The sequence below is a fragment of the Nicotiana attenuata genome, chromosome 6 (genome assembly GCF_001879085.1).
Source record: "Nicotiana attenuata strain UT chromosome 6, NIATTr2, whole genome shotgun sequence".
NCBI lineage: Eukaryota > Viridiplantae > Streptophyta > Magnoliopsida > Solanales > Solanaceae > Nicotiana > Nicotiana attenuata.
The window spans coordinates 84,538,824-84,566,165 of NC_031994.1; the positions used below are offsets into that span (position 1 = coordinate 84,538,824).

General features: G+C 40.4%; 2 protein-coding genes across 2 annotated transcripts; one reads left to right on the plus strand and one right to left on the minus strand.

Moving 5' to 3' along the window:
• LOC109227350 (V-type proton ATPase catalytic subunit A) lies at positions 8,652 to 16,775 on the plus strand. The gene is made up of 20 exons (XM_019392476.1): positions 8,652 to 8,906; positions 9,583 to 9,709; positions 9,815 to 9,870; positions 9,964 to 10,020; positions 10,154 to 10,265; positions 10,373 to 10,410; positions 10,519 to 10,620; positions 11,295 to 11,351; positions 11,455 to 11,526; positions 11,614 to 11,715; positions 11,836 to 11,898; positions 11,976 to 12,108; positions 12,580 to 12,686; positions 13,861 to 14,055; positions 14,126 to 14,212; positions 14,337 to 14,441; positions 15,479 to 15,576; positions 15,669 to 15,747; positions 16,005 to 16,093; positions 16,233 to 16,775. The coding sequence occupies exons 1-20, from the start codon at positions 8,829 to 8,831 to the stop codon at positions 16,345 to 16,347; spliced, it is 1,872 nt and encodes a 623-aa protein (XP_019248021.1). The 5' UTR covers positions 8,652 to 8,828; the 3' UTR covers positions 16,348 to 16,775.
• On the minus strand, positions 18,402 to 20,604 carry LOC109227351. Its single transcript, XM_019392477.1, has 3 exons — positions 20,090 to 20,604; positions 19,121 to 19,238; positions 18,402 to 18,817 (listed from the first exon to the last, which is right to left on the minus strand). Exons 1-2 carry the CDS (start codon positions 20,472 to 20,474, stop codon positions 19,171 to 19,173), a joined length of 453 nt encoding a protein of 150 aa, XP_019248022.1. The 5' UTR covers positions 20,475 to 20,604; the 3' UTR covers positions 18,402 to 18,817; positions 19,121 to 19,170.

Sequence of the window (27,342 nt, forward strand, 5' to 3'; positions counted from 1 at the left end):
GATAATAAACTTACATCTCTCCAGTATCGTCATGTAATGTAAAAGCAAAGAAGAAAAAGAAGGAACACCATTGATGATTATGAGATCTATCTCTCTTGACTGGATAATCAAATTGTTACAAGGGTTTATCTTTCCTATCTAAATCCTTTCATGGTTTTCTTCTGTTGTTCTCCTTTCTTTTTTGGTGAGGGAAAACCCCCCCTTTCCTGTCTTCTCCTCTCATATATATATTGTCAGTATTTTCTTTTGTCCATCGGTCCTTAACCATAGGGTCTTCATCACTTGACTATACTTCCCGTCATCTCTCTTAACTACCATGACATCTTCTTCACAGGCTTCTTGAGGGCACGACCTCGACGGTGGCCGAGGTATTCATCGTTATTACTCCTAGTGGGTATGACCACGACTTAGTTAACCTCTTATCATTCCTGTTAATGCTAATCCACGTGTGGTCAGATTTTGACCCATACATAATTAATATCAATATAATTTTATATTAAAATCTTGATTTATCTATATCATATAAAAGGTGGAATTATAACTCTGTTTATTATATTTTTGTTTTATACCAAACAACTCCTAAAAGTTCCCTCTACCACGTTGAAATACAGTTTGTTACCTAAATTTCTTTCAACGCTCTAGATTGGCCTTTTATACCTTAGACATGTTTGATTTAATTAGAACGAATGGAGAGTTTCTCCTCTCTCTATTCATAATCAGTTTGTAATGGTAAACCTAATGGTAAGAATTACTATTGGAGGAGGATTTTTGCAGTGGACTCGTTGTTGGCATATGTTATGTATTTGTCCAATATCTAGTAAATTTGTTTGCCTACCTATTCTGAAGATTAAAATTGAGTACCAGGAACACCGAATTTATGTACTTGTTAACAACAACGGAAGTTTTTGCAGAATCTATTCCAATCAATTGTCCGAATCCGACTTCGTCTCTCTTGAAAACGAAATTCTTGTTCAGTTCACGAACTAAATTCCTTATTTTTGTTTATCATAGTGTGTTTCTTACTTTAGGGAGAATCACTTCTTAGCCCAATTCTCTGTTGAGGAAGAAAAATATATAAAGGAGAGAGAGGTTTCAAGAAAAATCTGCCACTCACACAAACTGATCACACATTCCCATTATTTTTAGACGTGCAACCGTTTTTTTCTTTTATTTATCTGTGCTTTAACTTCCCTAAGTAACCTCTTTAAGGTTTTATCTCCTCTAAATGGGTAGGGTCGGTCCATATTGGCACCCGCGACCCAAACCCAATATCCAACATTTTCCACTTCGCACATGATGGGCTAGACCCAAACTAGTGCCCCATGTGAATAACACACGTAATTCATATTGGTAAATAGTTCGTGCGACCTGCGAGCATTAAGAGATACAATATTCTTACACCCTTTAAGGTTGTTTAATAACTCTATGTAGAAATCCAATCACATGCGGTATTATTACTCGTGATACTCCAGACATTGTTGGCTACTCTAGTGGCTAGTTATCCGATCCCTCATCCTCGAAGAGAGGTGAACTCGAGTTCATATATAACAATGTATTCACAATTACACTCAATACATCATGGTAGGTGTAATGGTCGACCTATGAATACAAATTAAATTACAAAAAAAATGGTTGTCTTCCCTTTCTATTCGAATATTTCCATTCCAAATCAACTGCTTTCCTAGACATGCAGTGTATTAGTGACATGCTAAAGTAGCAACACTGATTGGCACTTCAAGAGATAGTAAAAGGTCAAGGATATTCCAATAAAAGTTAATATAACTTCTCTGGGATCTCACACAATGAAGAAGCAGGGATTCATTCTTCCATTATCCCATTGGTATATAGTACACGTGGTATGAAACACATGTTACGGTGTTCTCACCTTATATTGGCGCGTGTGTCTTATTCTTTTAATCATTCAATACCGTACATATCTTGGTCTAGACACCTTCAAATGTCTAACCTGAGTTTCTCACTTCAATAATCCTCAGATTTAACTTTTTGGGGAAACTCGAAGCTGGCTTACAAAACAAGTTATAACCGAATGGTAAAATTCGTAAGTATGACTAGTTGTCAATACCGACCGTTAAAAGTAAATATAACTTCGCATTATCCAAGGTTCTATAAGGTCTCATCTCTTCACGATTCTTAACGCAAGAGGTGATTGCTCGTGTGAGAGAGCCAATCTCGCGACTTGTTCGACACACTTTATCAATAAAACTTCATCACATGCATACAAGATATAAGCATAATTTCAAGAGTCAAATATTGATGAGCATATTATAATAATAAATTCATTGTACAATACATAAATATATTCATATCCTTCGCAAACCAAGAGCCACAGCATGTTTCTCAAACAGGTCTCTAGCTATCGCCTTTGTAAAAGGATCAGCTATCATGTTTCGCATAGGAATGTACTGTAAATTTATCTCTCTACTTGCTACTATGTCTCTCACAAAGTTATACTTGATGTCAATGTGTTTGGTTTTGTTATGATACTTAGGATCTTTTGTGTATGCAATAGTCGCTTGACTATCACAATAAAGAGTCATGATACCCTGAGGAGATAGGTAAATTTGTCTGCGCCATCGTGGATCTTATCATATCCAACAATGTTCTATTCCTTCTTTCTGCTACACCATTTTGTTGAGGTGTATAAGGAATAGTTAACTATCTGGTGATGCCCTTTTCGTTACACAATTCTTCAAACTGATTTGATAGATGTTCACGCCCTCTATCAGTTCTTAAGGTCTTAATCCTTTTATCTAATTGATTATCAACTTCATTTAAATATTTCTTAAAGCATTCTAGTGCGTCAGATTTATGAGAAATCAAATAGACATAACCAAAGTGCGTGAAATCATCAATAAATGTAATAAAATATAAAGCATCAGACCTAGCCCTCACATTCATTGGACCACATATATCATAATGGATTAATTGCAATGGAAAACCAGCTCTCTTAGCCTTTCCAAATGGATTACGTGTTATCTTTCCGGCAAGACAATTTTCACAAGTTGGCATTTCAATTTAGAGAAAGAACCAAAATGTCCTTCCTTAGCCAATCCATTCATTCGATCTTGTCCTATGTGACCTAATCTTGCATGCCATGTGATAACATCAACACCATTATTACTAGAATAACATGCCACAACACAACGGTCAACATAATAGTTATACGTAGAAGGATTACAATTTAACACAATAAAACCATCATAACGATGTCCAATCATAAAAAACATTGTCTAGAGTAATTCTAAGACCATTGCGACTAAAGTTCAAATTGAAATCTAAATCTAGAAGAACAGACACAGAGACTAAGTTTCATCAAATCTCTGGAACATATAGGACGTCATGCAACATCAAAGATCGGCCACCACGCATGTCCATTCTGCAAGTGCCTATCCCTTTGACTTTAAGCTTTGCATTATTTCCCACATATACATGCTTTAATCCAGGTGAAACTCGACGAAACTCTATAAACGCTTCTCTATCACGGCTCACATAGTCGGTGACCCCTGAGTCTATAATCCACACGGGATAAGATTCAGTTAGTAAAATAGTGCTAGAAACATATATAGCACTAAGAGATGCATTTTGAAATGCTACCTTTTCCGGCTCAGTGCACTCACGAGCAAAATGTCCTGGAACTTGGCAATTATAGCACTTCATCTTACTCTTGTCTTTCTTCTTATAGAACCGTTTTTCTTTCTCTGAATTTGGCTTGTTATCTTGGAGGATCCTTCTCCGATCTCCTTACCCTTTCCGTCATTTTCCCAGTTTCTCTTGCACTTGAAACTTGCTCTTTTTGTACCACTTGATTCTGCCACAGGCATTAGATACAGCTTTAGCAGCACCAAGCCGCTCGTCTTCAAGATCCACATGACGGGCAACATCAGCAAAAGTTTTGATGCTATCATGGTGGATCAAGTTAACCTTCAGATGTTCTTAATTATTGGGAAGAGACCGAATCACTACCTGAACCTGCTGCTCATCAGAGAGAACATGGCCAGCACTTTTAAGTTGAGCAATCATATTTGACATCACCCTTAGATGTTGCTTTACACTGTGATCATGACACTTTTTGTACGTGTCAAACTTAATAGTCAGCTATCGAAGGCGAGTCACAATTGTACCCCCATGTGCCTCTCTTAAATGTGCCCACATAGCTTGAGCAGTAGGATATTGCTCACATTCGTGGATGAGATCATCGGCAACTAAACTTACAATAATTTCACGTGCAGTGGAATCTTTCTTTTTTCAAATATTGTAAGTTTCCAAATCCCTCCTGTGTTGGGCAGTGTTACCCTCATCTGGGTAAGTCATAACATGGTTAATACTTACAAGAGAATCTTTCTCTTCTAGTATATACCACATCTTACAACTCCAGCTGTCGTAATTTTCAACATTCAGTTTGTTACCCTTGTTCAAGTCAGCAATGATACTTTTCGATGCCATATCTGTTGTTAGAGACAATATTACAAGTTTAACTCATCAATAATATAGCAGTCAATTATGCATATGATGACACACTCAAACAAATTAATTATAATATTAATTTACATTTAGTATAGAATCGAAAGATCACTACGTTTCCATTCATCATCTACATCTAAATATTTTGATTAATATTAAAATCACTTCTTAATGTGTACTTTATATCAAGTCTCAATCCATTACAAAATAAAATAATAAATAATATACGTAACTGGTGAGACAAACAACATAATTTAAATTTCATTAAAATAAAATATATAATAATAATTTACATGTTTTCTAGGACATCCATATACAAATCGAATACTAACTCATGCACATATACGCTAAAAGGTGCACTAGGCCAAATATCATGATAAATCTCGGTTAAAACTTCACCCCAAGGCTCTAGAAGAGAGTCCGCTAAAATAGCTAATGTTTCCCAATCCGCAATCTCTATGTAATCAGACAATTCAGCTCATTTTAACTGAAAAACGTGTACATGTTCGGGAATGGAAGCATCAACGCCCGTTTTAAATTCCTTAAACTCCCTTGTAACGACCCAGCCGATCATTTTGAGAGTATGAGCCCCGATCCCATATTTATTGCTTCATCTGCTTTATTTTATGCTTACATGACTTGCCGGGGTGCTTGGTGTTGGGTTCGGGAGAGTTTCGGAGTGAAACGAGACATATAGTCCCTAAGTATGACGTTTGAGTTGTAAGAGTTGACCGTGATTTGACCAGTGTGAAGACGACTCCGGAATGGAGTTCCGTCGGTTCCAATAGCTCCGTATGGTGATTTTGGCATTAGGAGTGCGTCCGGTTGTTGATTTGAAGGTTCGTATGTCATTTCGGCGTTATTTGGCGAAAGTTGGAAATTTGGGGATTTTTGGAAAAGTTTGACCGGGAGTGGACTTTTTGATATCGAGGTCGGATTCCGATTCCAGAAGTCGGAGTAGGGAATTGCTTCACTAGTTTTGTGCTCGAACTTAGCGTGCCCGCTCCCGAGGGCACATCTTTCTTCGGGACCTCCAGGGGACCAAGACCGAAAAAAATCCTCCAGTGCGGCCATATCCATGCCGTCTAAGAATGTGTTGAGGGTATCGTCTAGGCCCTGCGCCACCTCGTTTGACTTCTCTTTTCCTGCTTGGGACTCTTCGAGCATGGACTCGGTATAGGATGGTATCTCCGCGATGTAAATGACATCGGTTGCCTCCTTCGGAACAAGAGCGGCTTTCTAGGAGGCTGCAACCTCCGTCTCTCCCTCTGGTTCCCGAGTTAGAGGGGGGTCGACCTCATGGTCCACTTTCTCCGTCGCCGCCTGCTCTCCCTCATTAAGGGCCGACCCATGATCAAGGAAAAGGTCATCATTTTCGTGCTCGTCCCGGTATAGAGCATCGGGGTCCGGTACCCTAGACTTGGTGCTCTTCTTGGGCTTCCGGACTTGGATAGTCACCCTCTTCTTCTTCTTCGCCTTGAAGTCCGAGGAACCCGAGGATTTTCTCCTCTTCTTCTTCTTCTCCTCCTCCTCCGTCGCGGCAGTCCCGGGTTACCCCAAAATGGAGGGCTCGACAAGCGAGGACAGATCCTCGTCCTCATCCAACGGCCTAAGTTTAGAGGCCTTAGGCAAACCCGTAAGAAAAGAGGAAGAGTTAGCACTGTGCAAGTTAAGGGCATAATTATCCAGGGAAGAAACTCACCATGAGAACGACCTCCTATTTGCCCTTCAAAATCTTGCGCGATGCGCGCTCGGAGTACGACATCTACTTGCAGATCTCTTCGATTCACTCCTTGAATCGTGGGATTGCATCAGGAACTTGGGCAACAACTGCACAACCACAAATAAGGGTGATGAGAGAAAGAATAAAAAGAAAGGAATACTCGAGGAAGACAATACTTACGGGATATGTTCCACTTTTCGGGGAACGATAGAAACTTGCGAGGGATCAGGTCTTTAGTTTTCACCCGAACAAACCTCCCCTGCCAGTCTCGGTCTCGATCCTCGTCGATGCTCGAGAAAGGAGCCTTGCTTGCTCGGTGAACGAGCTTGATCAATCCCCCTCGGAAGATTCGGGGATTGTATAGGCGGAGTAGATGGTCAAGAGTGAACCGGAGGGCTTCGGTATTGTTCACGAAATGTCGTAAGAGGATCACGATCCTCTAGAAGGACGGGTGGATTTGCCCAAGGCACACCTCGTACCTTTTGCAGAAAGCAAGGACCATGGGGTCCACCGGGGCGAGCGTGAAAGGGTAAGTGTAAACACTCAAATACCCCTTCACGTGAGTAGTAATATCGTCATTGGGCCCGGGAACGACCACGTCCTTACCCTCCCATTTACAGTCCGCTCAGACTATGGGTAGGGTTTCTTCAGTGACAGAACATATGTATCTCCATGCTCCCTCACCTCGGTCTTTTTGACTAGAGGCCTTCTCGACCTTGAAGTCGTCCCCGATAGAACAACCCCCGGGTATGAAGCTCTTCAGGGGGGGTTCCTGAGCCACTTCGGAAATGGCCACCTTGGCATCTGCGGCCCGGTGGGAAGATAAAGGAACAGCTTGTTGGGGCACTGACTTGGAGGTTTTCGCCATTATAAATCTGGGAAATATGGAGGTCTGAAGAAAAATATGAAGATTTGAAGATAGTAAGAAGGTTTGAAGGTCTGGGTTGAAGGTTCAAAGAAGATTTATGGGGATTGAAGATAAAGATATGAAGGCTCAAAGAACAATGTATGAAGATTTGGAGAAGTTAAAAGTTGTTAGAGAGTTCGAGGGTAAAGTCCATAATCGAAAACTGAAAGAAGTGAGAAAGGTTGAAGCTTTTATGGGAGAAAAGACAATCAATGCGCGACGTTTTGCATTCGAAGACAGCCAGCCGGTGACTGACATGTGTCCGAAGTCAGAACGACGCGACTGACGGGACATTTCGGTTTACCCGTCATCTCAATTGTAATGTACAGAGAAAGGGACCGAGGTTCATCTATCATTTCCCTTCGTTTCGACAAACTTACTCTCCGGAAAACGAGGGGCCTATATGTATAGGGGTAAAATCGGGGGTGATGCATACCCCGATTTCCCGGTAAAGAGAACAGAAGAAAGGCATGGAGGCACGGGATCAAAAATCGAGGCTGGGTGCCCTTCGTATGGAGACCCATGGAAAGTGTACAATGTGTTCATCATCGGGCATAATAAGGTGACGCTACCCGGACCCAGAACGAGTTCTAAAACCTCGGAAAACATAGTAAACGGTTACACACGACGGATAGAGGGCCATGATATTCGTACCTAACCGGATATCACGGTGCAGATCTCGCTCGATGTCGGTTACAGATCAATAATTAACGAAAAAAGAAGATTTTACCTTTTTAGACTTGTGCTAGGGATGAAACTCTCATACTATATAAAGTGGAAGTTTTTCTTTGTAACACACATTGTAACACGCGAGTCAAGTCAATACAAATTTATTTTATGTTTTCTAGCTACTGCAAAAGTTCTTATTTAATTGTTTTGTTCTTCATTCTCAATTGGGCTCGAACCAAGGGTCCGATCGAGGGCAAAATTAATGTTCAACCTTGGTTTGGGCTAGACCATAACATTACAACTGGTTTGATCGTTTATTTTGTCTTTAACTCGTTTATCTAATATTCTTGATTATTTGCGTTAAATCAATCCACGTATTTTAAAACCGCGTAAAAATTTAATTGTTATCCGATTTAAGGATAAACAGGTTCATCCCACGAACGATTTATAAAACACAAAATGTAGATTAATATTGTTTTCACCTAATATTTTCAGAGTATGATATTTATTGGAGTACTAATTTATTTGAATAATCTATTTATTAAGTGGTGTTTAAATAAAAAATTATATACATACTAAGATGATGTAAAACAAAGAATCTTATATTAATTGCTCAAGTTTAGATGCAATATCTCAATCGCCACCGTGTATCTTAATTTTATTTAAGTAAAACAAATGTCTTAAATTTAATAAAAACAAATAGGAGTTACATTTATCCAATTAAAAAATCTCGAAGGCCGAAATATATTACTCATTCATTTATTTTAGGAGGACAAAAAACAAAAAAAAATATCATGAATGAATCACGTTGCATTACACATGGAAGGACCAGACACGCAGATCAGTACGACAAGGATTTATACAGGTGTTGCCCCCAATTTATCAAATAGCCATTTTATTGCCACTCTCTCTCCTTCTGTATACTTTCTCCCTCCTTCCTTCTTTGTCTCGTTTCCAACTGCAATTCTATTTTACTAACTGTAGATTTCAATTTGAGGGTTTTTCCTCGATCCGATCTGGTGTTGAGATTTACTTCGTTTTCTAACAATGCCGTCGCTCTTCGGAGGTCCGATGACTACATTTGAAGATTCTGAAAAGGAAAGCGAATATGGTTACGTTAGAAAGGTACTTACTTCCCTCCTCCTTGGATCTTTGATTTACTTTCATTGTTTTTTGTTATCCAATTCATATTCAATCTTCCGACTACTTCTTTGATTGTTTCTCTCCAAATTCTACTTCAGATCCATTTAATCCGAGTATTACCTTTGATGCTTCCTTGAGCTTGATATTTGTTACTTCTTTTATCTTATTGGATGGAATTGTATATTAGTTGGATCGGTCTCACTTCGATACACATTTTTATATCATTGCAATATTTATTCGGGGCATAAATTTCTGTAAATGCTAAACTTAGTAGCAACTGTTTGGCCTTTGCTTAATTGCTTTAAAGTTTAAACCTTTCTTTGTGAAGAAGCATTTAGAGTCGATCATTGGTCAAACAGCTAGCTTGTATCTTGCTCACGAGCTAATACGACATAAAGCCACTAAACTTCTCTATCTGTCGACTCTGATTACTGCAGTTGTTATCGTCAGGTTCTTATTTAGCTTTTCTATTTTGTTCACGATGTAGATCATCATAGTAATATGGAAATATTGGTTACCAAATTTCGTTGTTGGTTTTGTGCTAATTGAATGAAATCCTTTGCCCAGCATTATTGGTTCTCCAACTTCGAAGTAAAAATTACCGTTGCTAGTACTTGGAGTTTATGTTATTGCCTGCAAATTGTGCCTTGTCCTATAGGTATCTGGACCAGTGGTCGTTGCTGATGGAATGGGTGGGGCTGCTATGTATGAACTTGTTCGTGTCGGACATGACAATCTCATTGGTGAAATTATTAGGCTGGAAGGAGATTCCGCTACAATTCAGGGTATGCTGTTGAATTTCTTTATGGACTAGCTTGATTGCCATAATGAAACTTGATTTGAAATTACAAACAAGATTTTGTTGTTGTTAAGATCTACTTCTTTTGCAGTCTATGAAGAAACAGCTGGGCTGATGGTGAATGATCCTGTTCTACGTACACACAAGGTAAATAAATAGACTACCTCTTCTCAGTTATATTTTTTTGTTGAACTGTTTGACTTCAAATTTCAGGCGAACTGATGTTTTGTTAAATTACAGCCCTTGTCAGTAGAGCTGGGTCCTGGAATCTTGGGAAACATCTTCGATGGTATTCAGGTTATCATCTGACGATGTCCTGCTATTTTTCTCTTAATTCTTTACTGAAGTCTGTCTGAGTTCAATTACTGTGTTAGAAGCTCCAGTTTAATGCTTACTTTGTTTTTGTATGTTTCTTTCATCAATAATGCAGAGGCCGCTTAAGACAATTGCAAAAAGATCTGGTGATGTCTACATCCCTCGAGGGGTATCTGTTCCAGCCCTTGACAAGGATATACTCTGGGAATTTCAACCTAAGAAATTAGGTATTTTATAGCCTTTGACTCCGTAACATGTTGGACTTTGAGTTATCCTTGTCAAAACTGTAATTTCATCATCGATGACTCTGCTACTGTAATATTTCTGGTGCCAGGCGAAGGAGATATCTTAACTGGTGGAGATCTGTATGCTGTAAGTTTGATAGGACTCAATTTCTTTTGCGGAAATTTGTTTTGGTCCTTTTCCAAAACAGTGTTCCAGTATCCTCCTTTATATTTGAATCTCTTCCTGATTTTGCAGACCGTCTTTGAGAACAGCTTAATGGAACATCATATTGCTCTTTCTCCTGATGCCATGGGAAAGATTACTTACATTGCTCCAGCTGGTCAATACTCTTTGAATGTCCGTGAATACTCATCAAACTTCATACAGCTATATATTTGCTATAACTGTGCTTGTTGGATTAATAAACAAATGTATAAATCAATGGGTCACTATTTTTTTTGCATTGCTGCATATGATATGAAGTAACTTTCTTATAAAAAAGATGTTTGTCTTTTAATCTTAAAACTTGTGGCAGTGTCAATGAAGCATGTCTAGTGCATGTGAAACTTTGCCACACATTGTGGCATGGATTAAAACTGGTACCTGAACCAAGGACTAGGTTCAGGAAAAAGACTAGATATCTATTTTTCTTTTTTTTTTCTTTGAACGTATAAAAAGAAGGGAAATAGATATCTATTCCTTTTTCTGAACCTAGGTCCTACATGCATGTTTGCTGGCCCTGATAGTTATGTTTTAGATTTATTCTTGTGGTATATATACCTATTACTTAAATTTGGTTGTGAGGATATTCATTTTCTCAATGTAATGTTTGTATTATGTTGTTCTTAATCTGGTAGTGATATATGTATGCCTTTCTTAAAAGAAGAAAAGCAATAGATGGGTGTAAGCTATGAATTGCCGATTTGCCCTATATTCTCCGTCCATTTTAAGCATAAAATAAATTATTGCAAGCAATGCATCAACTTTTTACCAGGAGATGTGATGGATTCTTCCTCTCATTGATCATGCAGGATACTGTTCTTGAGCTCGAGTTCCAAGGTGTCAAAAAACAGTTCACTATGCTTCAGGTCATTGACACTCTAGTCTCATAGGATTCTTAAATTGTCTTTTGCTCTTTCATTCTAGCAGCTTCAGCAATGAATTCTGACATTAAGTTGCCCATACCTCTAGAATTGGCCTGTGCGTACACCTAGGCCGGTTGCCTCAAAGTTAGCTGCTGATACTCCTCTTCTTACTGGACAGGTAATTAGTGGATATAATATTAAGCTCCTTTTCGGTTTCATGTATAGAATCTTGGACATTTTTGCTATAATTTCTCTTTTTCATCAGCGTGTTCTTGATGCTCTGTTCCCTTCGGTGCTTGGGGGTACTTGTGCTATACCGGGTGCATTTGGCTGTGGGAAAACAGTGATTAGTCAAGCTCTTTCCAAGGTGAGGCTCATTTTGCTTCATTTTTGACTTTCTACTTTAATCTCAGACCTAAATATAGATGTTTATCCTTGTCACGCTTCTTCCAATTCACATTTGATTCATGTTGATTAATGAATGCAGTACTCTAACTCAGACACCGTAGTCTATGTTGGTTGTGGGGAAAGAGGGAATGAAATGGCGGAGGTATGCACTCTTGACTTTATTTTGTGAGCTCTTTAGTATCATACTCGAGTTGCATAACACAAAGTAGTTAATTTCAGGTACTAATGGATTTTCCTCAATTGACGATGACATTGCCTGATGGACGTGAAGAGTCTGTCATGAAACGTACCACACTTGTTGCCAATACTTCAAATATGCCTGTGGCTGCTCGTGAGGCCTCAATCTATACAGGTTGCTACTCTTTTCACTCCTCTAACTTCCTTGATGCTTGATTTATCATTGGAGAAGCACCTTAAGTAACATTGCCATTGAACGATCTGGTCTTGTATTTTGCAAAATATAAAATCTATTCTCTCGTTGCTCTAGCTCCTATATAAACTGAAAGAAGCCAAGTACAATAAGTACATTTTACTTAGCTTGAGAATTTTAAATGCTGATATGATCTTATTCCGTCTTAACTCTTACTTCACTGAAACAATATGAAGGATAATTACATTAAATGTTCCACTCTCTGGTTTTAGTACCTTCATGTTTAATATGCACAACAACTGCTGCTTGCTTTGCATTCTGTTTTTAAGTATCAACTGGTTTGAAATAAAACAAATGTGTCTTACAAGTAACAACCTGATACTTCTTCTTTTCCTTTTTTTTTTTGATAACACAACATGGTTACTCTTGACGTTGTATAATATCATTTTTCAGGCATTACTATAGCCGAATATTTCCGAGACATGGGCTACAATGTGAGCATGATGGCAGATTCCACATCTCGTTGGGCCGAAGCTTTACGTGAAATTTCAGGTCGACTGGTGAGTATTTATTCCCTCTATTGCCATTTGCCACAAAGTCAAATAGCCTCTTCTACTGCGACAGCTCAGAACCTTTTTCTGTTTTCAGCAAAGCTTTCTGTTACTGTTTGGCTCGTATTATGTTTGGTATTGTCATACCTTAATCATTAAAGTACCCAACCAATTTACAGAGCAACATGGCAACCTATTAGCTGGCTCATGTGTAACAAAATCACATGGGAACGGCGCAGGTTTCATTTATGTTTATAAAATGGATTTTGACTACGCCATGAGTGCAATTTACCATCAGATTAAGTATTTAAGAAGTTGCCATTGTGTGATTGCTGACCTGTTGATATTGTGGTGTTCGAACTAATTCTTGACTTTCTGTAAAGCATTTTTTCTATATTGTATAGAATTGGCCTGAGGTGAATTTAAATGGGGAACATGGTCAGTAAAGATTCATATAGCCAACCCCAACTTCTTTGGAACTGAGGCGTAGTTATAGTTGTCGTTGTTGCATGACATTTAGATTCAGATAAGTTTGCTGCTAGAATTAGATAAGGGAATTAATTTAATTCCGCTTCTTGTAAGACCATGCTTTCAACATGACAAAGAGTGATTTGATCTGGTTGTTGAAGAGAGACTGCATGAAATTATAAGTTCTCTTCGCAATTGTTGGAAGGAATTCTATGGTATCTCATTTTAGCTTTTCTCCTTTTGCAATTTCTTTGTGTTGGAGTGTGGCTGGACATTTTTGGCTTTGACTCATCGGAGTTTTGTATTCGTGTGTTTTCACTGTCTTTCTTGTTAGGAATCAATTGAAGATTAATTTCCTTAGATTTTCACCCTTTTGGGGAGTTTTTTATTTTTGGAAATTATGTAGTGTTTCTCGGTTATCTTATTTTGAACTTGTGGGCAACAAAGTCGAGCTGGCGACTAAAAGGAAACTTTTTATTACTTTCTTCTTTGGCTGCTCTGTTCTCTTGTTTCATTTCTTAACAAACATTCCTTCATGCATGTTGCTTGCTGCTTGTGTAAGCATCGATTTTTAACTAAAGGGGAAACGCCTAAGACCATGCTTTCTTGGATTGTATAAAACCTGTCATACAGTATTGTTGAAAAGATTACCTTCTCAACCTGGAGCAAAGTGTTTTTGTTGTCGTCTTCTTGTAACATACGTTACACCTTTCAGGCAGAGATGCCTGCAGACAGTGGATATCCTGCTTATCTCGCTGCACGTTTGGCATCTTTCTATGAGCGTGCTGGTAAAGTTAAATGTCTTGGTGGACCTGAGAGAACTGGGAGTGTGACAATTGTTGGTGCTGTTTCTCCTCCTGGAGGAGATTTCTCAGATCCTGTTACATCTGCAACCCTGGGTATTGTTCAGGTCGGTAGAAGCACAGATCTACACTATTGGAAGTTTCTCTTAGATTTTCTCTAATATTGTTCTTTTCCAGGTCTTCTGGGGACTGGACAAGAAATTGGCACAGAGGAAACACTTTCCTTCTGTAAATTGGCTTATTTCCTATTCAAAATATTCAGGGGTATGTTGTTTAAATGTTCATGTTGATATTCTTTATACAGCAAAACTTGCTCATCATCCACCTTTTGCTTCTTCTAGTCATTGGTTACATACTGCTTCTCGCTGACTCGAGTTTCTATATCCAGGCCTTGGAGTCCTTTTATGAGAAGTTTGATTCCGATTTTATCGACATAAGGACAAAAGCCCGTGAGGTGCTGCAAAGGGAGGATGACCTAAATGAAATTGTTCAAGTATGTCCTTATGTTGCTTTCTTTTCTTACTTTTAGCATTTCTTCTCGAGTTGTATGTGTTTTAGTTGTCCTAGACTGATGATTGTTGATAGCGACAAATTATTTATGACGACTATTTACAGCCTATGTGCTTGCAGTCTTCCTTGTTCATATTCCTGAAAAATCAAACTTAGAAGTTATGTTATGTGAAAGGGAATTTATATTTGGACGGATTAAGGTGGGTTGTCTATGTGAAGGGGTCAAATAAAGAATTGTGAAAACCAGGTATTGAGGATGAAAAGAGCATAAGCCACCTTGTTTGTGGTCCTGTCTTTCCCACTGCCATCTGCAGTGGTACCTTTTCACTTAAGGCAGATAAGGCACTGAGGTAACCTCTTAAATTGGATAAAGTTACTAAGCTAGTCACCTCATATCTCTTTCTCGTCCACCCTTATTAGTAGTAGGCAACCTTTCTTTCTCACCTTTCTTCTATCGTTTTCCATATGTTACCTCAGGTCATCGACATACGCTCCACTTAAATAGATTTCACGGAAAACCAGCGAGTGCATATTGGTCTGTGAATTTTTGTCTAACATCTTTGTGAGTCTTCCTGGGTTCATGACCTCAGCAACTTTTTTGGATAATCATGATCTAATTTCGTCAAGAGGTCTACGTGTGTACTCGCTTAAAGAGAAACTGGCTACACTTAGATAAAAAAGGAAACTAATTCTGAAATTCTGCTTGAAGGCGAGGACTGTTTCCAGTTTCTTAGATACGTGATGGCTCAGTTGTTGGTATATCACTTCAACCTTGTCCTGGTATCAGGTGTCCCTTTAGGGAGTTGTCATTTCTTTGGATCTAGCCTTTCTGTTGGGTTGCCTAACACAATTAACAGTCAGTGCGTGTGCTAAAACAGCTTTTAGCCTGAGGGCAAACAAAATATTTTTTCTCAATTCCCCTGCTACCATCCAGCCATTTTCTTTTTCCCCTCAAATGTCAGTGGTCTACAGAAGATAGATACAGTTGTCATTGCATTATTGCTTTCTTTTCTTCTGCAGCTTGTTGGGAAGGATGCTTTAGCCGAAACAGATAAAATCACTTTGGAAACTGCAAAGCTTTTGAGGGAGGACTATCTTGCACAAAATGCATTTACTCCGTAAGTGTTAAAAAAAAAAAAAAAAATCTACCATGGGATGCTTGTTAATTGGGCTTGTTAATGATCTTACATTCTTGTGTCTTTGGTTGCAGGTATGACAAGTTCTGTCCTTTCTACAAATCTGTTTGGATGTTGCGCAATATTATCCATTTCTATAGCTTAGCCAATCAGGTATGATAGTCTGGCTGTGGCTGCGTGTAGGTTTTGTGTTGGAGTACCTGTTCGTCATTTATAGAGATAATGCTTTTCTATTGTCTTACTTTTATGCTGTTATTTTCATCCTCATGTTTCATTTTGTCGCCTTTAGTTAAGATAATTTGGAGATGAATAAGATTCTAACTTCTGGGAGGGAACGGTTACTTGATTAATAAATAAGAGGTACCAGGGTATTTGCCTGTGACATTTGCGGTTGTCATTTTTTGGCGCAGGCAGTCGAACGAGGAGCTGGTATGGATGGCCAGAAGATTACCTACACTCTCATTAAGCACCGTCTAGGGGATTTGTTCTATCGTTTGGTGTAAGTATCTCTCAAAAATATGCACTTTGTTAAGTGGTAATGCAGATTTTTCCAAAGTTACTAGTCTGGGCTTCCGCTTTCCGTTCCCCCTCCCCCTCTCTTGTTTTTCTCTTGCCGTTTATACCTTCATTCTTTGCAGGTCCCAAAAGTTTGAGGATCCGGCCGAAGGAGAGGATGTTCTCGTGAGCAAGTTCAAGAAGCTTCATGATGATTTGACTGCTGGTTTCCGCAACCTTGAGGATGAAACTCGATAAGTCATTTCTTTAGTAAATGTCTTCCAATTCTTGGAGGGATCCGCCTGGCTCCAAAGCAGAGTTTTTGTTGAATCAGTTGTATGCTTTTGTCCACATTAAAATGGCCGTTTGGATCGTAGGATTGGATGAGTAAACACGGGAAGGTGCTTGGCTCGGCATTTTATATTTGTTTGGTTGGTGTAACAACATTTATTTAGTAGCATGGTCATCTAGGTGAATGTTATTTAGTCAGTCCTCTCTATCATCAGACCTGAAAAATAAAGCTGATGGAAGTATGGACCTAAGCATTATCACTTGGGTATAATGTATTATTTGTTGCGTTATCAGACGTAATAATTTGTAATAAGGTTCTGAGTGCACCTGCCTGGGATATGCTGTTCTCGATTTTGATTTACAAATTCAAGTATAGAGTTGGTTGAATTGTTTGACCTCCGTGCACTTCACAATTGCTATGGTTAAAGGTTGCTAAACATGTCCATTGAAAAAAGGTTACTGTTCAATCATGATATGAGAAATCATGAACTTGCAATATCTTGATACTTTGATATGAGAATTAAAATGATAATCAAAGTGGAATATCGGGAGATCAAAGTAGTCTTGATTTCCATACCACTGACAACTATATCTGCATGTCAGGGAGAATACATCGCATTATTTGTTGGTAATACACATTTAATCTAAGCGCAACGGAAGGGGAAAAAATATTGCTGTAGTATTTTATTTCAGGAAGCCCCACTTGTGGGATTAAACTAGATTTATTGTTGTTGTTGTTTCAGAAAACGTCCTTTCAAGTATAGACAGATACAGTAGTCTCTTTGAAAAACACGTGCAAAAGTTTTCGTCAGGATTGAGTCCCATTCATCGTATAGGAGTCTGTAACATATGATCCAATTGAAGAACTGCCATGCTTGTAGGCATATGAGTCTTACTGGTCCTTGTATTTGATTTGCTTTGTTTTCCTATCTTGAGTGATTTCTGGTAATCCACCTGTCTTACCAAGAATGAAGCCATACCATGTCCCCGAGATAAAGCAGTAATGGCTGCCGCGAAATGCTGCCACAGCTAATAGTTTATTCAGGTTGATGGTAAAGAAATGAAGGCTCAAGCAGTTTTTTTAACAGTTACTTGGTCTTATTCTTCGTTTCATACTAATAAAAGGAGGAAGGGAAGTCCTTCGCATGTCTCATGTGCCAACTGAAATGAAAGGAGCGTACTCGCAAACATACGATAAGAGTTACATTTTATAATTATTCATTTTACAGAAAACATGTTCTAAAAGATCTTTTCGATAAACATTCCAGTTTTAGTTACATTCCGTATGGATTGACCAAGTTTGGTTAAATGGATTATCGTCAGAAGCTAAGAAGATACAACAACATACCCAGTATATTCACACAAGTGGGGTGTGGGAAGGATAGTATGTACGCAGTCCTTAACCCTATCTTGTGAAGATAGAGAATTTGTTTCCGAAAGACCCTGACTCAATGTAACAAAATCACAGCAGCTATGACAATAAACTACGACAAACGAAATAGTAGCAGCTATGACAATAAACTACGACAAACGAAATAGTAGCAGCTATGACAATAAACTACGACAAACGAAATAATAACAACAGATCAAAAGCTAAGAAGATAGATCTGGAAAAGCACATTTTCTGTTTCGAAGAGTTGGACCAGTTCTTGTACAAGCTAACTTCGTTCGTACTCATTCTGATGAAAAACCACTTCACCAACGCACGCATCTCAAAACCAATTCTTCCAGCAAACTAAACAAAACGCAGTGATCACCTTGTACTTAGAAGATCGGTGGATCTGCTCTTTGTTAGCTTCTCTTGTTTTTTTTTATCAATGAGAATAGCCTACATTTGCAGCTTCGTTTAAGTACATTTTCTAAGTACAGGAGTATAAGAGAACCTTGCATTAAGTCTTCAGGTTAACACATTCGTTTAATTTCAGATTGCTAGCGGCAGCAATCGGTAACACATTAAAAAAACGGTCCAATATCCCTAGTCTCCATCCACACTGGCTCAACATTTGGAGAACACCAAGCCAGACACTCAAAAATGCTGATTAAACTTTAGGTTACTTTTCTCTTACAAATTAAACGATTTAGCTTCTTGGCTATCGCCCAAGTATGGGAAGGCAAGCACAAGCAAATTGTGGACAGCCAAAATTTATTTCTAGCATTTACAACTACCAATAACATTACACTGATTAGGGCATATAGCAAGAGGGCTAGCTTGCATTCAGTTCTACCCATCATCATAAACAAGGGAAATTAGGAAAGGTGCAAATTAAAGAAATTTTTTCGACAAGCTAAGAAGTATGTACATTCAACTAGACTTGCAGCTCTGCTAGTATAACAGAAATATGGCGAGGAAGCTTGTGTATGTACAAATTCCAAAAGTTGGAAATGCTTCCTCATTACTCTGTCCAGCTACACAAACATATGTACATGAATTTTAGGCCTGCAAACACAACAAGAAACACTTAAAAGGCTTTTTTCAAAAGCAACTGCAACTTCAGAGGCCGCTCCACCTTAAAACTCACAATAGAGGCATAAGGCAAGTTTGTGGAACACAACTGCGTGTAGGACTATTAATTGAATCAAGATTGAGTTCAGCAAAAGATAACAAGATGCATTACAAAGTGTAACACACACACACACACACACACACACACACACACACACACATACACACACACCAATATGAAGGGCTAGAATTTGTATAAGGCAATTTTGACAATATCTCTAAAAAGTTCTCACCAACCTTAACAACAGTGGTGGAGAAGCAGTTACTTTAACCATTCATGCTTGCAGTTAATTTTCCTCTTTGTCAGACTGGTTCACCTTTTTGGACATACTATCATTCTCTGTCACGGCATTCTCTGTCACAGCGAAGAAAAAAGAAAAACAGAGACAATGAGAGAGCATACATGAGCAAACGATCCCCAACTGTAACAAAAATAATACTTGAATGTACAAGAGTCCCTAAGTTCATGAAGATAACACTTGCAAAAATTTTGAACATTCGAGATAGACAACCATTGCCTTATGCTTACATTGTCATGAATAAATTAACCACAGACATCGAATAAGCAAGGTTAAAACAAATTTCCACAAAAGAAACATGAGAAATGAAATATTATATCATATCTTTTGGTAAGCAATGTCACTTCATTATTTTAAGTGGAATGTATCAGATTGCTCACTCTCACAGCAGGTACTAATAGGAAAGTCTAATCTTTTTAGAGATGTATTGGGCCATTTACTTAATAAGGAAGAAAAGAAGAAAGGAATTTTACATTACTTATTAGCTAAAGTAATGTGTACATCCAATTTGAGCCCCATGGCTTTGGTCTAGTAGTAAGAGGACAACACATGATATAGGTGAGCGCAACACATGATATAGGTGCACGTCACAGGTTTGAACCTGCACAAAAGTCTAGTATAGGTTCTCATCAATCCTGCAATACTTGCAAAACTTCAATAAATAGGAGAAAATATATTTAGTTCTCCTTTCACGAATGCACATATCCTTCCCCATTAATTAAAATAAATAAATAAAAAGACTGAGTTATCTGTTCCTACCATCTAGATTTGTCGAATTCCAGATCGATGTAATCAGGTATAAAAGCCGGCGATATATGCAATTGTTGCTATTAATGCAAGGCTTTGCTAGAACAATTCATCAAAATATAAATTATGAAACACGGAGGAAAGCAAAATAATTAAGTACCATTATTAAGATAAAAAGTAGAGGAAGGCCAGCCGCGGAATGTAGCAAGAGACATAGTTTCCTCTTCGGAAAGCGTATTAGATAGCTTATGAACGAGGTCAGCTACACCATAGGAGCTGCGTCGAGGTGGGACCCAGTAAGAAGCACCAGGACAGAAAGGAAGCCAATCGGGAGCCGATCTCCGTACTATGATACGATGAATAGCGTCCTCGATCCTCTGCACCGCCACAGCCTCCGCCTCCGATGTGTCAGATGCCACGTGTCTGTCCGGCTGAGTGGATTCGCACCTACAAGCTACGAGGCGAACAGCATCGCGGCGGCTGGCTGTGGATGGGGCGGTGGTGGTTCGGATCAGATTTAGGGCTTGAGCAATGGAACGGGCCATGAGATACGAGAAATTGCAAGGCAATTGGGGAAAAGCACACTTAGATAAGGAAGGAAGTAGATCTCACTTTTGGAGAGGATGCGGATGACTCGATGAAGGAAAAGGGCTTCGGGCAATTTATCAGAATTCAGAGCTAAAGTTTGGCGGTGCGGGTGGCGGTTTACGGTTACAATCCACAGAAATTGTTTGGGCTGGGCTCATCTACATTTCTTGGCCCATATGCTTCCTCGATTTATCAATATGGAAATTTTAATGACATAATTGACAAAAAATAGGATTATTTACAGCTTGTTTGGATGGTTGTTATTTGTTTGCATTGTATGGGATTGTTACTTTAAATACAATATGTATTTTGTATTATTAAATTTATCGTTACGTAACGACGAAAAATATCATTTTATGGAACGACCGATTTGGTGTGGTCGCGTCGTTATCTTATCCTTTTCTCATCTTGCCCTATGTATTATTAAATAATCTTATTTTATTCTTTACTCTACCATTTTATATAATAATTCTACCTCGTAACTTATTTTTTCTTTATTATATTGCAATTTCTTCATATTGTTGGTGCATGACATCATGAAACGACAGCAAACAATACAATCTATCCAAACACATACATCAATACGATACAATACAATATAATATAATACAATACAATACCATACGATACATTATGAAACGATACATAACAACCATCCAAACAAGTTGTTAATGTGTTTACTTTTATTGATTGATGTTTAATTTATTGAACCATAAGTGAATATAAAAAATACTATATTGGTCAAAATCTGACCGCTGCGGTCGGCCTAACCGAGATCCCGTCCAAACAACGAGACAGTGGAAGACGACATGGTTTGCTCCAAAACCCCGCACTCACAATCCCCGCCATGACAAGGAACGATACTCAGGGAACGACGAAAGCGTACACGGTGTAAAAGTGTATTGATCCGAGTACATAGTGAGGATTTCATAACTATATATAGGGAGGAAATCTTCCATTAAAGGGGGGGGGGGGGGCTTTTTTCTCTCTCTTCCCTCTCCTCTGTAATCTTCTTAACAAAAAGAAGACAAAGTCATCTTCCATGGAGGATCAAAAACATTCATCTCCATTGATTAACAAAAGAAGAAATGAAGAATATCAATAAGATTGATCGCTCTTATTTCATCTTACGCATTATTTTTTGATTTGTTTATGGATCTGGAGGTTATTATGTTTGACTAAGATTTACCTCTTCATCTTTTCTGATTGATTTAACCAAAAAGATCTCGATAACTTTTGGTCAAACAATTTGGCGCCGTCTGTGGGGATTTCTTAGTGAAAACTTCCTAATCTCCTCCAGATCAAAAACCGGAAACATGATCACCCACCGAGAGGAGCGGTAAGTAAATCTCACACCCCAATCTGGATCATGATGCTATATACAAACAAAAGTTGCAACCAACATCATCCCCCGCATGTCGGGCAGCCCATGAACCAGTCAAAACAAGCCTAGCCCGCACAGGACAAAGGCACAAAAAAGAAGGGAAAGAGAGCTGAATACGGTTACCAAACTCAGAAAACACCAACCCCGTCAACCATCGAAGCACCAAGCAGAGCGAGTAATGCCGCTGGTCCACCTTCGTTCACCAATTCATCATATCAGGATAAGGAGAATATCATCCTACCTACCTTCTACTGGTTGCTCAAAAAAGAACGCAAGCGCAGCACGGACGAGCGAGCAAAGAAACGCCCCAACTGAAGAATGGGAAATTATTACGGAACTACCAAAATCATCCGCCAGACAAACCCAACGCCTAGGGAGTGATACCCTTCAAATGATACTTCTTCTCCCTCACCAAAAAGGTGTCCCAAGAAAGCCTTCCTGGGGACTTAAAGATCGGGCCGATGAGGGAGAACCCCCCGAGGTCAAAGCGTAATTCATCGTCCCATCCACTAATGATATCTCAAGACCGGAAAGCGAAAAGGTTAAACAAGAAAACTCCAATATGTGTGAGAAACGAGTGTGAGCAAAACAGCAGCGTTTCCTGATCTCCGATATCACACCCCCGACGCAAACAAAATCACGCAAATTGGACTCCACCTGAAAATACCCCTCCGAAAAACCGGGACTAATGACGGGTTAATAATTCGACAAAAGTTTGAGATAACATCCTTAAGGCCAAGGGCCTCCACCAAAAAGAAGAGTTCGACCTCGATCGAACAACGACGGGTTAATATTTCAACGAAAGTTCAAAATAACACCCTTAAGGCCAAAGCCCTCCGCGAAAAAGAAGAGTTCGACCTCGATCAAACAATGACGGGTTAATATTTCGACGAAAGTTAGAAATAGCACCCTTAAGGCCAAGGGCCTTCGCCAAAAAGAAGAGTTCGACATCGATCGAACAACGACGGGTTAATATTTCGACGAAAGTTCGAAATAACACCCTTAAGGTCGAGGGCCTTCGCCAAAAAGAAGAGTTCGACCTCGATCGAACAATGACGGGTTAACATTTCAACGAAAGTTCGAAATAACACCCTTAAGGCCAAGGGCCTTCGCCAAAAAGAAGAGTTCGACCTCGATCGAACAACGACGGGTTAATATTTCGACGAAAGTTTGAAATAACACCCTTAAATTTCGATGAAAGTTTGAAATAATACCCTTAACGCCAAGGGCCTTCGCCAAATAGAAGAATTTGACCTCGATCGAACAACAACGGGTTAATATTTCGACGAAAGTTCGAATAGCACCCTTAAGGCCAAGGGCCTTCGCCAAAAAGAAGAGTTCGACCTCGATCGAACAACGACGGGTTAATATTTCGATGAAAGTTCGAAATAACACCCTTAAGGCCAAGGGCCTTCACCAAAAAGAAGAGTCCGACCTCGATTAAACAACGACGGGTTAATATTTCGACGAGAGCTCGAAATGACACCCTTAAGGCCAAGAGCCTTCGCCAAAAACAAGAGTTCGACCTCGATCGGAAAACGACGGGTTAATATTTTGACGAAAGCTCAAAATAACACCCTTAAGGCGAAGTGCCTTCGCCAAAAAGAAGAGTTCGACATCGATCGAACAACGACGGGTTAATATTTCAACGAAAGTTCGAAATAACACCCTTAAGTCCAAGGGCCTCCGCCAAAAAGAAGAGTTCGACCTCGATCGAACTACGACGGGTTAATATTTCGACGAGAGCTCGAAATGACACCCTTAAGGCCAAGAGTCTTCGCCAAAAACAAGAGTTCGACCTCGATCGAACAATGACGGGATAATATTTCAACGAAAGTTCGAAATAACACCCTTAAGGCCAAGGGTCTTTGCCAAAAAGAAGAGTTCGACCTCGATCGAACAATGACGAGTTAATATTTCGACGAAAGCTCGAAATAACACCCTTAAGGCCTACGGGCTTCGCCAAAAAGAAGAGTTCGACCTCGATTGAACAATTAAGGGGTAATATTTCAATGAAAGATCGAAATAACACCCTTAAGGCCAAGGGCCTTCGCCAAAAAGAAGAGTTCGACCTCGATCGAACAACGACGGGTTAATATTTCGACGAAAGTTTGAAATAACACCCTTAAGGCCAAGGGCCTCCGCCAAAAAGAAGAGTTCGACCTCGATCGAACAACGACGGGTTAATATTTCGATGAAAGTTTGAAATAATACCCTTAACGCCAAGGGCCTTCGCCAAATAGAAGAATTTGACCTCGATCGAACAACAACGGGTTAATATTTCGACGAAAGTTCGAATAACACCCTTAAGGCCAAGGGCCTTTGTCAAAAAGAAGAGTTCGACCTCGATCGAACAACGACGGGTTAATATTTCAACGAAAGTTCGAAATAACACCCTTAAGGCCAAGGGCCTCCGCCAAAAAGAAAAGTTCGACTTCGATCGAACAACGACGAGTTAATATTTCGACGAAAGTTTGAAGAACACCCTTAAGGCCAAGGGCCTCCGCTAAAAAGAAGAGTTTGACCTCGATCGAACAACGACGGGTTAATATTTCGACGAAAGTTCGAAATAGCACCCTTAAGGCCAAGGGCCTTTGCCAAAAAAAAGAGTTCGACCTCGATCGAACAACGACGGGTTAATATTTTGATGAAAGTTCAAAATAACACCCTTAAGGCCAAGGGCCTTCACCAAAAAGAAGAGTTCGACCTTGATCGAACAACGACGGGTTAATATTTCGACGAAGAAAATTGGGACTCGTGACGGGATAATACTTCGACATAAGCTCGAAAATAAAATCCCTCCGGCTAAGGGCGCCATTAGAAAAAGAATCAGATACCATTCAGACTTTAATGGATTAGCACCTCGACACAAGGGGAGAAGCACCGTCCCATCGGCTAAAGCCATCATCAAGGCTCTACTCAACCCCAGTGACCTCGAAGTCCTCTAAGAAGCGGGAAGTCAGCACGTGAAAATCTACTTTGCATCAAAATGACGAAGAGCAAAACAGGAAAAGGAGTAGAGAAGACATGTAACAATGAAAAATTCTCCGTCAACAAAGCTACTGCGCAAACAGCCGCAAATTACCTACAGCTAAAACCAACGGAGTCCAAGGAAAAAACAATAAACAAAAAAAACAACGATAGCAGTTCTTTCACTCGGCACCATCTCCAGCGGATCCTTCCTCATCACCCGCGCCCTCATCAGCTTCCAGCGTGGCAGAGTCATATTCACAGTTAACACGAGCCTCCCGTGCCTTCGCCCGTGCTCCTTCATATGCGGCCTCAGTAACATTGCCCGCCCTCCACAAACTCTTATAGATGTCCCGCTGGGATTCAGCATGAACCCAAAGCTCGTGTAAATGAACGAGGAACAACGACGGAGGAGGATTCGACTTGAGCCAACAATTACTCCTTCTCGGCCTCAAGAGTAGCGACCCGGTCCCCTAGGGTCGATGCCTCTCGGTCGATCTCACCGACACGCTCCTCAAGCCTCGCTTCCATTAGCGCGGTCGTCGCCCTCTCCGATTCCTGCTCGGATTGGAGAACGCGGATGGTGTTCTCCAAAGCCGCCGCCCTCGCCAAAGTTGATGACCAAGCACTCTCGATATTTTCCTAACCGGCAACTTTTCTCTCCAACTCGGTCAACTTCCCCACCCACTCCGCGCTCATCGCCTCGACCCTGATAAGGTTCCGATCCATCTCAGATTGCATGGACCTCAACTTCTCCTGAAGATATTCACACTCTACGGCAACCCTTTTGCCCAACTCAAGCTCCACGAAGTTGCTCCTCGAGTACACTACTTCTGCGAATAGCCTCCATCAGTTGTTGGTCCCTCTTCTCCAATTCCTCGACAAGGGATCGAGCATCAGGGTTCTCCTTCAGCCGCTCGTGCATCTCACGGCACTTATCGCTAGCGCCGGTATTTCCCCAGCATCGTCAGGAAAATCTTGGCCCGAGTGTCAGCCCTGCGGGCACTTTCAATCTCCGCCATATACGTCTGAAAAATGAAAAGACGAGCTAAGGCTAGGCCAGCAAGAAAAACGAAAGGAACATGAAAGAAAAGTGAAACGTACCCTCAAGCCCATAGCGGCCACTTCTTGCATCAAATCAATATCAGGAACGTTCCGAAGAGCCTCGGTCTCGGCGGCGGAGCACAAGAGGTCAGACTGCGGCACCAGGTCCTCCGTATCTCCCAGAAGTTTGAAATCCGACGGAATCTCAGGAACACGGGACGGCCCTCCCGCATGAACCACCGAACGGGTAAGACCCTCCTCAAACATTCTAACAACATCGGGATCAAGATCAGACTCGGATTTGTAGTCGTCGACCACGACACCCTTTCCCCTTTCTGCGGCCGAGGAAGAAACACGACTAGGTACCGAGGATGAAGGCCCGTCCAAAGCAGTAGCAGCGGCCTCAGAAGTCTGACCCCCTATCACGGCAGGTGGCTGATTAATCACAGCGGCGAGAATCTCCGTCGATGGGGCAGACACAATAGCTGGCGCCGTCTCTATAGGCGGAACGGCATCAACTCCCACCTTAGATCCCATTAAGGGAAGGTCATCCTCTAAATATATCACGGCTGAAGGAGTCGTTTCGAACTCCACTCGCCACCTTTTTGATGGCCCCTCCCCGTCCTCGGCACGGGAAGATACCCTCGATGGGGAGGTGACCGGGGCTGAAATCTCAGGTCGAGGGGTAATCTCCGCATGTACGGCCCGTAGCCGTAGATTCAACTGAAGCAGCCATCGATGAAGGTCGGGTAGTAGACGCCGAGGCAGGACGAGGGGATGAGGCAAGTCGACGAAAAGCTAATGGAGGAGCCCTCGCTCTCCGCACTTTACCCGGCATCGACAAACATCACATAAGAAACCAAGTAAAAAGGGAAGGAGGAGGAATAGCGAACAAAGACGATATTACTCACCAGTAAGGGGCTTGCGTCCATATTTTTCATAGAAGGACAACCATGTACGGACACCCGCCGTATGAGGAAGGATGACATTCACCCACTCGCAGATACCATTAACAGGTGCAGGGGCCAGCTTCGCGGCTGTAAAAACACAATTTAGTACTACCCAAAAGAAAGCAGTCAAACATCACTCCGACAAAAAGCATAGAAACTTACGGGCGAAGTTCCATTTCTCAGGGAACCCCATAGGATCCGCCACGAGGTTTTCGGTCCGCACATAAAAGTAATTCTCGTAGAAGCGACGGTTGGCTCTGTCGTCCATCTTCACCACCAAACTCTTCGTCCCTCGGTGGCGCATGTGAATCATCATGCCACGAATGAGTTGAGGGGCGAAAATATTGAGCATATGCCCCAAAGTGATCTCACGACCAGCAAGCTCCACAAACTTGAGCAGCATGAAGAACAATTTATACAGGTACGGTGAAAGTTGCACTGGGCATACCTCATAAAAGCGGCAGAAATCTACCACCA